The sequence below is a fragment of the Tupaia chinensis genome, unplaced genomic scaffold, assembly GCF_000334495.1.
Source record: "Tupaia chinensis unplaced genomic scaffold, TupChi_1.0 Scaffold000557_1, whole genome shotgun sequence".
Taxonomy (NCBI): Eukaryota; Metazoa; Chordata; class Mammalia; order Scandentia; family Tupaiidae; genus Tupaia; species Tupaia belangeri.
Genome location: NW_006160069.1, coordinates 1,710,502 through 1,722,959, shown reverse-complemented (window position 1 = coordinate 1,722,959; position 12,458 = coordinate 1,710,502). Strand labels below are relative to the sequence as shown.

General features: G+C 37.1%; 1 protein-coding gene across 6 annotated transcripts in view; it reads left to right on the top strand.

Moving 5' to 3' along the window:
* APP (amyloid beta precursor protein) overlaps positions 1-12,458 on the top strand; it is a 235,378-nt gene that overhangs the window by 54,389 nt on the left and 168,531 nt on the right. For all 6 annotated transcript variants that reach the window (XM_006157706.2, XM_006157705.2, XM_006157701.2 and 3 more), the window contains exon 3: positions 11,550-11,662. In XM_006157706.2, coding sequence (XP_006157768.1) covers positions 11,550-11,662 — 113 coding nt within the window. The remainder of the gene's footprint in view (positions 1-11,549; positions 11,663-12,458) is intronic.

Genomic DNA, 12,458 nt, shown 5'->3' with positions numbered 1-12,458 from the left:
CACCCGAATTAGTACTCCTCTGAGGAGTTCCATTTTCAGGCCCATCCCAGAGCACACAAGTCAGATCTCAGTGATGGGGGTAGAAAGAAGTCGAGTCTGCTTGCTCTCTGGCCAGGCATCACACACGAGAGTCTGAAACACATGCAAGATGGAAAACCCCGAATGTGGGGAGATTTAACAACTAATATTTTCATAATCCCCTCTTTTGATTGGGATTGCAATTATTACACAGATAAGGCTAATTATTGATCAAATCATATGTAATAATTAACGTAGCTAGAAGAGGCAACAGAAAAAGCCGTAGATAACAACTGATTTCAGATTGGTTAGTGAGGAAGCTGCCATAGATGAGAAACCTGAGTTAGTAAGGTCTTTTTAAGCCTCATTCTGTTTCTGCTGTGGTGATTTCACAGACATCCTTTTAAAGGCTAGACTGTTAGTGAGAAGCAAATAGGTACATACTTATAACATTTTATGTGGAGGCTTTAACAAAATTTTAAAGACTTTTTATCTGTTGAAGGTATTTTATAGTTTAATCAACTATTTTACAGTTTTTATCAACCCGTTGAAATATTCACTTTGTAAGCTAAATAATATGATTGAATGCATCAAAGAAAATGAAATTTAAAAAATGTAAAAATTAAAAAAAAATAAGTTTCAGATTTACTGGAAAATTGAGAGATTAGTTGGTTTTCATGAACTGAGCACCCAGTTTACCCTGCTTACACATCTTAAGCTAATAGGGCACATCACCTTGGCAGAGAAAGTATTTGATAGTCTGCTTGTTTTTAATGGCCCTGACAGTTTTGAGAAGCACTGGTCAAGTATTTTTTTTTCAAGTATTAATTAATTTTGTTCATTATCATTTTATTTTTTAAATTTGACTGAAGAGAGACAAGGAGAGAAGGAAAATGAGAAGGCAAACCGCCAGGTCTGGGACTCCAGCGTTTCAACTGCCATGCCACCTGCCTGCTCCCGTGGTCAAGTCTTTTGTAGTCTGCTCCTCTGTTGGAATTTTCTTATGTTTGAGGGTGTTAAAAGAAAAGAAAAGGGAAAAAAAACCCGTAGACCATTTAATTTAGTGGAATTTAATTTGAGCAAATATAAACACGATTCAAATTGGGAAGTTTTCCTGGAACAAGTTTCGAACTCCAGGTAGCCTCATATTCACTTAGTATTTTAAACTACAGAAAGAGAAAGTTACATCCAAAAATCAAAAGTAAGGGATTGAGGTAGAGAAACACTGGGTGGGTTACATTCTGAAATTTGGCTGCATTAACATAGTTTAAAAGGCAGAATTCCAGTGATTGACTGAACCCTAGCTGCCGTGATTGGCTATAACCCAGCAACCAACCAAAAAAGCAGCCTTCTAAATGAGGTTGTAATTTGTTTATGGAAACCTTTTTCGATACTTTTTAGCAGGGGTTATTGGTTTCAAGCAGCAAGATTAGAGAAGTAAAGTGCCCATTACACGGTGTCCTGTCAAGGGTGCACATTATCAACGTGCTACATCACCGTGGTTGTCGGCCTTGGTCACCAAGCTGAGGTAGTGTTGGTTGCATCTTCCCATTTGAAAGCTATTCTTTTCTCCCCTTGCAAACCATACTCTTGAGAAGGAAGTCTCTATGTGCAACCTACAATGAAGTGGAGAATTACAATTATGCCTTACCTTCATGAATGCAGAGTATTTTTGTGTATTTTTTGGAATGCTTCTCCACAGAAGATTTGTCTTTTTCTCTCATTTATCCAAACATTTGGATTCATGGATATTTATTTTATACTTTGATTTATAAACTAATTCAACTATATATATATATATATATATATGTGTGTGTGTGTGTGTGTGTATGTGTGTGTATATCTATACATACATTAACCGCTCACACTATTTCAGCATTAGCTGTTGGAAGGTCTTCTATTTGGTTCTTATGTTCATTTGACATTCCCGCTCCTGTTTTTTTCCCTCTTCAGAAAATGCTCCGTACAAGGCCCATCTTGTTTGTGTTCTACCCTAGTGCTAGAATCAGCTATTGTTCCTTTCATTGGAGAATAGTATTAAAACCAAGATCTTGGTATGCTCGCTACTGCTGGAATATCTTTGCTGTTAAGACTTCTTAGCTGTCAGAAAAAGGCAATAAAAAGGCATAAATCCTTGTTAACAGGGCTGGGATTTGAACCACAATGTTGGCCTTATGGAATCTAGCTTCTTTAACCACTAGGACATGGGGCTGGCACTCCATGACATTTATACCCATCAAACGGACACTCAGTTTTATCTATTTTCTTTATCAATTATTTACCACTAGAATTTTATTTTGTTCCAACTCTTTTGTTCACTCCTGCTTTTCTTTTCCTTTTTCTTTTTCAAGTTTTACAAGAAGGCACATGCAGTTGCCAGAAAAAGAATGAGAAAGAGAGGGAAAGTGAGAAAGCATCTCCCACGAGGAATGATCACACCATAATCCCTTCTCCATTTCTTTCCTCCTTTCAGAATTTTTGGCATTTATACACATGCACTCCCCATATTTTTCAAGCCACTGGTCCAGAACTTGAACTGCAGTGTCAGCCATGTGGTTAATGGCCTTAACCACCACACTACAGACTGGCTCATGTATCTTTTTTATTTTTTTTGAAAGAGAGATTTTTTGCTATAGGGTGTGTGCACTCACAGAGACACAGAGAAAGACAGAGAGACAAAAAGCAAGAAATCACACTTCAGAGGAAACGGCCACACTGCAGTCCCTTCTCCTCCATTCTCCTCTTGGGATTTTGGGCATGGCACACACATGCAGCCGGCATGAGTTTTAAGCCACCAGGTCCAGTACTCGAACTGTGGTGGACTACGTGAGAGTCCAGTGACATAACCATTATGCCATCTGCTGGTCTTCGTGTATCCTTAATGCTAATAACAAGTAGAAAATATTCAGTGAAAGGTTAGTGTTTGAAGAACAGTAGCTGGCAGGGGGATTTAGGATAACTGGTCTCACAGCCAAGACTGTGCCCAATGTAAAATCTGGAAGTGTTGATCACTCTGATTGCTCACTTTTTTTTTTTTTTTCTTTTGGTGAGAGGTTTTTGCTATAGGGCATGTGCGCCGACCAGAAAAACAGAGACAGACAGAGAGACAGAAAGTGAGAAATCACCCCCTTGGGAGGATGGCCACGCCTCAATTCCTTTTCCTCTATTCTCTTCTGGGGATCTTGGGCATGCACACACACATGCCCGGCATGAGTTTAAGTCACCAGGTCTGGGACTCGAACTGCAGTTGATTACATGGGAGTCCATTGACATAGCCATTATGCCAACGGCTGGTCCCTCTGATTGCCCACTTCTATAATCATAGGGACTTGATCCCATTTTGTTGACAGACCTTATTTATTTATCATATCATAAGCAATACACAGTTATAAAATAGTACAATTTCACCTATGGATAGTGATAATGTAATCAAAATAAAGCCATTGCTTCTAGTAGGTGCATAGTAATTGGTTAGTAAATGAAGAGTAGCTATAAATGTTCTTTTTACTGTGTTTATTATTTTTTAAATGATTTTTTATTTAACTTTATTTATTTGCTTATTTTTGAATTTGACCAGAGTGGGAAAGAATGAGAGTGAGAGCTAGAGAGCCAGAGAGAGAAAGAGAGAGAGAGAGAGAAAGTGAGAAAGTAAGCTGCCGGGTCCAGGACTCAAACCATGGTCGTCCATGTGGGAGTCCAGTGCCCTTAACCACCATGCCACCTGCCGGTCCCTACTGTGGTTATTATTAACATGAGAAATAGTGGTGGTTGATAAATGGCTACTGGAAGGGGGGGTAATAGTGATAATTTATTGAAAACCTTGTTCTAGGCACTGAGTTGAGTGCTGTATGAATGTTAACTCATTTCCAGTTCTGCCATTTACTTCGTGTATGACCTGGGCTCTCAGTCTCATCCCCTCCTATAAAGTGAGATAAAGGTAGCTGCTTCACTGCCTGGTTTTGAGGACATCGGGGAAGGATGCAATTATCAAAGCAATTGATATTGATTTTCAAAACAATCAAATCTAGATTTATCAACCTCTTAACTTTGCAATCTAGACCTGAGCCCATACCACAAGGACACTAATTTTGCCATTTCTCAGTAACTTTTTTTTTGCCAGAACATACCCCCACCTCCTTAGTGAATCATCTTTAACTTCTTTCCCCCTCATTATGGGAAAGAGAGGGGGAGAAAAGGGAGAAACACAGAGGTAAGTATTTTTGACAGGATCTCATCATGTAACATTCCACTGCTTCAGCCTCCCAAATAGCTGGAATTACAGGCACATCATCACACCTGGCTTTTTAGGGTGGGCCAGGAATCAAACCCTGGCCACCCATGTGGCCTCAGTCTACAGAGCAACAGAGACTGGTGTGAGCTACAGCTAGTCCAAATATCACCCCAAAAGTATGCTTAAGCCACTGTTCAACATATGCTCTATTCTATGCAGCTGAATGCTATAACTATTTTATATGTCTTGCTAGCTAATTTTAAGTCTAGTTGTATTGTCAGATGGACCATATTGTAGATTAAGTATTACATAGTCTCATAGTGAATGTGCTTTTTTAAAAGCCAAAGGACATTGGCCAAGAAAGCCATTTTGACCTGTTTAAATGAGTGAGTTGAGTTACTGTTCTTGGATGGAGTGACCGGATGGAGATTTTCAGCCCAGTTCTACTGCCAGTTGGCTCTGTGGACAAGCTTCTTGACGTGGGCTCCTTCTTCCCATCTGCAGAATGACATCATTTAAGCTGGACAGTCCTGTCAAAGACCATCGAAGAACTAAGGGATTGAGGCCTGTGAAGTCTCTACTGAATTTGGCATCAGTTTGCCTTGACGAGACTTTATAGCCAAGAAGCCAAACCCAGATTTTATTCATTAGCTTTGAAAACTCCTTTGCAATTGGAATTACATCACACGTACATGTACACATGCGTGTTTTGCATATAAATAGTGTATTGTTTACACACAAAGCAGGTTGTATGGTAATCAAATAAACATGGAGCCAGAGAATGGCTCAGTAGTAGAATTCAGCACCGCAAGATCGACTCCCATGGGACGGTTCCAGGCTCACTCTGGAGGACTCCCTGAGTATGTTGGGCACCCACATGCCCATAATTTGGGGCTGAGTGTAGATGGCAGTGTCAAGACTGTATCAGAGATGCTCTCTCTCTTCTTCTTTCTCCTTCTCTCACCCATGAATTGAATGAATAGAATTTAAAGACTAGATAAAAGAAACATGTACGATGTGTAGTGATGAATTTGTCCCTGAATTAAATGGTTGGGGCCAAATTTTCTAAAGTTTAGTTTAAACAGGAACATGGTTTCTCATTATGATATTACATAGATTGGTCTTTGATTTTTTGCATCTGAATTCTGCTAAGATTTCTTTATACTTGGATAAACAGGATTGTTTTGAAAATAAAAATACACATGGTTTTATATGGCAATTCACACACACACATTCATATACCCTGGGCTCTGAAAAAGTTTGCACAGAGGTGGAATAAAAGTATGAGTTGATTTTGATGCAAAATTTCTTATTTTTACTTCAAAACAAATGGACCATTTTATATTTATTTACTTATTTATTGTTTATTTTTATTGTAATTTATGATTTATGTTTAATCATTACACATCTTTATAGGACAGAATGGTCTCCTTTTTTTGCATTTAATTGTTGCAAATCTTCATAGAACAAGATGGCCCTTTTTTTTTTTGAGAGAGAAATTTTTGTTATAGGGCACATGAACTCACTAAAACACAGAGAAAGAGAAAGTGAGAAATCACTCCCCAGAGCAGATCACCCCACCACAATCCCTTCTCCATTCTCCTGTTGAGATTTTGAGCATGCACACACACATGCTCAGCATGAGTTTCAAGCACCAGGTCCAGGACTCAAACCTTGGTTTGCCATGTGGGAGCCCAGCGCTTTAACCACTACACTACCTGCTGGCCCCCTGGATGTTCTTCAAAACCATGTGTACAGTATATAATAAACAAATCAAGGGTATAAACATACTCACCACCTTCAACATTTCGCATACTATGTTGTGAACATTCAAAACTGAAACTGAATTGTCCATGATGTTCTTTACTGTGAAATACAGTTCTAAAGAAAAGCAAATTGATTAAAAATCAGACAACAAAAAGTCTTGTCAATTAATGACTATGGATTCTCAAAACACAGATAATCTTAACATGGTCAATGTAAGATGAATTTATAATTTCCATGTAGAGGACTGTGGGAGATAAAAGGTTATAATCTGAAAGGATCTATGGTATCATTGGTCCAGTTAGAGACAGGTAAAATTGTACATAACAATAGCTCATAAGAAAGAGATAGGAAACTTTTACTCACTCACTGAGTTCTTGTAAGACCATACTGTGCATGAAGAAATAAGTCCTCAATATAAACAAGATTATGATGATAATAAATAAATAATAATTAAAAAAATATATGTGTGTGTATGAAAGTAGGAATCCAGAAGGCAGCCCCTCTCTTGCCCAGCACCATATATCAGATTCCAACTTTTCATGTTCTTTTTAGCCATTTGTATATCTATCATCTTTAGCATAATATCTGTTCATGTGTTTGGCCACATTTGATTTGTTTGTCTATCTTCATATTATTGAGTTCTGAGAATTCTTTATATATTTTGAATATATCATGTATGTGTTTGCAAATATTTTATTACAGTCTGCTATCATCTTATTTCCTTTTCTAATTTTGGTGTTTTTTTTTTTTTGAGAGAGAAATTTTTGTTATAGGGCACATGAACTCACTAAAACACAGAGAAAGAGAAAGTGAGAAATCACTCCCCAGAGCAGATCACCCCACCACAATCCCTTCTCCATTCTCCTGTTGAGATTTTGAGCATGCACACACACATGCTCAGCATGAGTTTCAAGCACCAGGTCCAGGACTCAAACCTTGGTTTGCCATGTGGGAGCCCAGCGCTTTAACCACTACACTACCTGCTGGCCCCCTGGATGTTCTTCAAAACCATGTGTACAGTATATAATAAACAAATCAAGGGTATAAACATACTCACCACCTTCAACATTTCGCATACTATGTTGTGAACATTCAAAACTGAAACTGAATTGTCCATGATGTTCTTTACTGTGAAATACAGTTCTAAAGAAAAGCAAATTGATTAAAAATCAGACAACAAAAAGTCTTGTCAATTAATGACTATGGATTCTCAAAACACAGATAATCTTAACATGGTCAATGTAAGATGAATTTATAATTTCCATGTAGAGGACTGTGGGAGATAAAAGGTTATAATCTGAAAGGATCTATGGTATCATTGGTCCAGTTAGAGACAGGTAAAATTGTACATAACAATAGCTCATAAGAAAGAGATAGGAAACTTTTACTCACTCACTGAGTTCTTGTAAGACCATACTGTGCATGAAGAAATAAGTCCTCAATATAAACAAGATTATGATGATAATAAATAAATAATAATTAAAAAAATATATGTGTGTGTATGAAAGTAGGAATGGAAAACTATTGATGATAACATGCATGAGTAAGCCACATGCAGTATATTCTGGATGGGAAATCACATTTTGTGTGCTATGATGGTGCTTAGGGAATGCATGTAAGTTAATTTAAAAAATGTTTCAGGGGAAAAAAACATGGAAACTTTTTCTTAAAATAAAAAGAGAAATGCATTAAAAATAAAAAAAAAGGAAAAGGAAATGTCCTCAAAAAAGCAAAAACAAAACAAAATCGGAGAGAGGTTAAAACATGGTTAAGTCAGTGATTTGGTCATGCGTTGGCTTTACAATTTTAAAAAGGCTAAAATCAAGAATGGCACACAAAAATATAAATCTGCCTGGTGTTCCCATTAAATGCATTTCCATGAACTTTCTGAAAAACCCTTGTCAGATTTTTTTTCTATTAATAACCTTATTTTCTTTTTTAGATTTTTAAGTTTTTATCAAAATTGAGCAAAAGGTCCCAAGGACCCATAATCCCCCATTTTTACACAGAGTCATTATTACAAAATTATGAAAAATAAATCTTGCTAAACTAGGCCAGTTTGTGAAAAAGGCATTATTATTATTATTTACTGTTTTTTCTTCACAGATTGTGTGATTTAATTGCTTAAAATTTCTGATGTGTAGCATTCTGGTGTATTTCATGAATTTGGAAGATAAACAGTGCTGTCCATTGCTAAATTTCATTTTAATGGTAGAGAACAATGAGTTTTCTATTTTATTATCAGTCCTGAGGGCTTATTAAATAACCACTATTAATCCTTTAAAAAAAAGGCATTCTTATTTTGCGAGCTATGTATTTCTTAGCCATGTGTAACATTAGAAGCTCAAGACTGTCTTTCCAGTATTAAATGAAGTGTTACCATTTTTAAAAATTAATATACTTTCATAAACATCACTAATTATTTTAGTATGACTGATGTAGTTCATGTCTTTTCAATGAGCATTATATGTTACTGAAGTAAGTACCGTTCACTCCTCAGCTGATTGACTAAGGATGAGTGAAACAACATGTATTTGGTTTTGTTGTCACTTGCTATCCATTTTGTACCTTAAGAACTATTTCAGGTGAAGATTGACAGCATGTGATATCTGCTTCCTGATTGTACCTCAGGCTGATTTCATTAGCTTTGGGCCAGGCATTTAGCTTTTCCAATAACTGCTTGAAAAATAGAAAAACATTTCTTAGTATTTCAGACATTTCAAATATGGCTGACCAGAGCTAACAAATGAGGTGAACTCTATCAGGCTGTTGGCCACTTTGGGTGTTGTGTAGCTTTGGAAGTTGGAGTGCCTCAGGTATCAGCTGTTCTTCCTAGCAGCTAGGATTGGTTTCCTGACTTGGGAAACCCTGAAAAGTTTGAGAAAGATGTGCTAGTTTTGAATGAGATTGCTTTTACTTTATGATCTCTAGTTCTTCTGGGATTACGTTTGTTTTTTTTGTTTTGTTTTGTTTTGCTTGGTATCATTCTTTGTAAAAGAAAAATGTAACATCATTTGTATTATTATGTTACTTTCCTTATAATTTATACCTCAAAGTATTCCTCTGGGGCTAGATTATGATCTCCTGAGGTGCAGGTGGCCTGAGACAGGTTTCTTGGCAGGGATTTGTCACCTGGGAAGTGGGGTTTATAAGAGCTATGTCATCTGTCTCTGAGGAACCGAGAGAGGTGATACACCTGTCGCATCAGTTGCTGCTGTGGAGTAGATGCCCAGTTTCCAGTGTTTTTTTCCCCGCCAACTGCTACCCGCAATCAGGAGTACCGTGTTTCATAGTTCTTTGAATTCCCAGTAACACACACTATAATGCTGTGGACATCTTCAGGCATTTTCAAGATTTTAGCAAGAAGATGTAAGGCTTTTTCTCCCTTGATATGCTTAGATTTTTATCGAAATATTACTTATTAAAATAAGGATTTAAATATTATGAGACATCTTTCATGTTTCAACTAGAAACAGACTGATGTTTAAATGCCTTAACAGAAAGATTTTTTTTAAAAAAAACCCTTTTATATAAAGGGAATGAAGATTGTTTTTTCCCTCTTCTTAGGGCCTTTACCACTCTTTATGTTACATTTCAGAAAATGTCATGTAGCATGCTGTGAAAGAAAAAGAAATCCTGTCTTTGCTCGTGTGCGGACAAGCTGTGTTTCTTGGCTAATTGTGTCTGTGGGCTTACATCTGTTCTTGCCTGTCTTGCCTGGGCGATTGCAGCAGCTTGTTGGGTGACTTTCCTGCCTGGCATTACCGATCAGTTCTTTACTTGATTAGAGAGTTTATCAAGAAAACAAACTTGCACATGTCATTCCAGTCTAAAACATCTTTGCTCTATGTTCCCTCCTAAATGATGTCCGAAACTATACACCCAATAAAGTTGGAGTCCATTGTATTGCCCCAATCTTGTTTACTTCTGTTCCAGCTTACAACTTCTGCATCTTCTACAAATATGTTTTGCCTTTATTTTTTCAGTCTTTGTTTATGCAGAAGGATCTCTCATTTTAAAGTTTTACTTTTTTTTTTTACCTGCCATCCATCATCCCTCTATCCTTCCACTCATCCATCTGTTCTTGTATTCATCTGTCTATCCTTCTGTCTTTCCATCCTTCCACCCATCCATTCATTAAATACAGGCATGTTTGCCAGAATTGGGCCAGGGATTGGTAAACCAAATAGACACTGTTTTTATGTCACGGAACTTCCATTCATTTCCTTCATGCTATCCTGCTGCTCAGCCAGATTCAACTTCAGTGTTATATCTGTTTTGAGGTCATTCCCAATGCAGCCAAGCAGATTAGGTCACTGACTATGTTGGCCTGGCAATTTCTTTATTTCTATTACAGCATTTAAGGAACTACACTTGATGACATAACATTTACCTTGCTCATTCATCAGTATTAGGTCACGGGAAAAGTCATGACACATTTTTGCATAGAAAAACAGAGAAAAATACATCATGACTTTTCTGACAACCCAATACATATTTATTGCCTATAGTGTGTACAATCTGCTAAAAGTTGGGGGATACTACAGTGAACACAGCAAAAATTGAACTTACTGCTTACGTATTATATTGTCATTATCTTTTGCCCTAATTAGACTGCAAGTTACATAGGACTTTATGTAATATTTTTATATCTGCACTACCAGTAATACCTAGAAATAATTGATTTATGTTCTTCTTTAAAAATATAGCAAAATTCTAAGGAAAAATTTTTTTAGTCCATTCTTTTTTTGAGAGAGAGAGAAAGACAGAGAGAGAGAGAGAGAGAGAGATCCCCATAAGGGTCCTCATATCACAATCCACTGCTAGTCTTAGCCAGTCAAGATCAGAGACACACGGGCACACATCTGGCATGTACATACATGGAGATCTCTGGATGTGAACCCAGGACCCTTACCCTCAGCATTGCTAACTGTTGTGTTAACCACTGCACCATTGAGGCTGGTTCGAAGGAGCAGTATTTTTGATTTAATTGAACCAATCTCTTTCTCTCATAGATGTGCATATATTATACACATATGTACATGTGATTTTTGTTTATTTCATCCTATTTTTGCTTAGGAAGTAGAAGCATGCATTTCTATCAGCTACAAGCAGATTAATATGTTCAAGAAGGAGAGGAGGCAATGGTTTATATTGATTCTGCCCACATAATTGCCTAGATAACGTCAGTCTTTGTGTTTTCCTCCTTTTGTACTTGAATGGTAATTGATTCATGAGTCAAGCAGCATTTATATGATTAAATTTGAAATTGCAAATTCAGATTAATTAAAACAAAACTCACTTGTACCATGTAGAAACTATAACTGCCAAGGTTGATGTGGCGGGGAACTGAGTTGCTTACAGGGGTCAGACTCGACTCTGTAAGGGGTACTGGAGAGTCCGGGACTGCCTGGGCCCAGAGAAGTTGTAACTTCAGCACAGTGGTTGAACCCATCTTGCCTGGATGCCGTCTGTGTGGTAAGTCTGTTGTAATGCAGACAGAATGACCTGACGTGGTTTTCCTTTGTTTCAGTTGGTGAGTTTGTAAGCGATGCCCTTCTCGTGCCTGACAAGTGCAAATTCTTACACCAGGAGAGGATGGATGTTTGTGAAACCCACCTTCACTGGCACACTGTGGCCAAAGAGGTACCAGCCTATAAATTCCTTCTTTTTCTGCAAAGTGAAGATTTCCTGAGGATGTATTTAAGGACATTTTAGAAGATATTTTGAGGCAACAGCTGTGTGATAAATAAGTTCTTCTTTTAAAAAAGAAATAAACAGCTATTCATAAGCTTTTCAAAAATAGACTTATATTTTAGAGCAGTTTTAGGTTCACTGTGAAGTTGAACAGGAAGTACAGAGAACTCCCAGAAGCCCCTTCTCCCACACATGCAGAGCTTCTCTTATTCATGAATAGTTTTAAGGAATCAAAAATAGAGCCTGTGTAGTTAGGTTCATCATGTGCGTGTGCCATGTTTTGTAAATTAAAATAAAACCATAATCTTTAGTGCTTGTATCTCTAAATTTACCAATCAAGTTTTCTTTCAACCTATTATTTTCTTTTATCATGTACAAAAGTTTTATAATCTTTTCCCTGTTATTTATTGGTGAGTCCATTGGTAGAGCAGGAAGCAACTTCTCTAATATCATTATGAAAGCTAGAGTTAGAATTCATTTTCTAAGTTGGGCTGTCTAGTTTTATATTGGCTAGGCCATGGTGCCACCTTCATTTTCTACCAAACCTTAGCTGTTTTCTTTTGGTTATAAGATAATTAGCATACAATATTACTTGTGTTATTACTACCTTCAAAACTGCTCTGTCCCTCATAAATAATGTTTTTCTAATAAACATATTAGAAATTATTTGTGAGGAGATTATTTTCCTAAAATTAGGCTCTTACCTAGCTCCATAGTTCTCCCCTAGAATTGGTTTTGCTCCCCT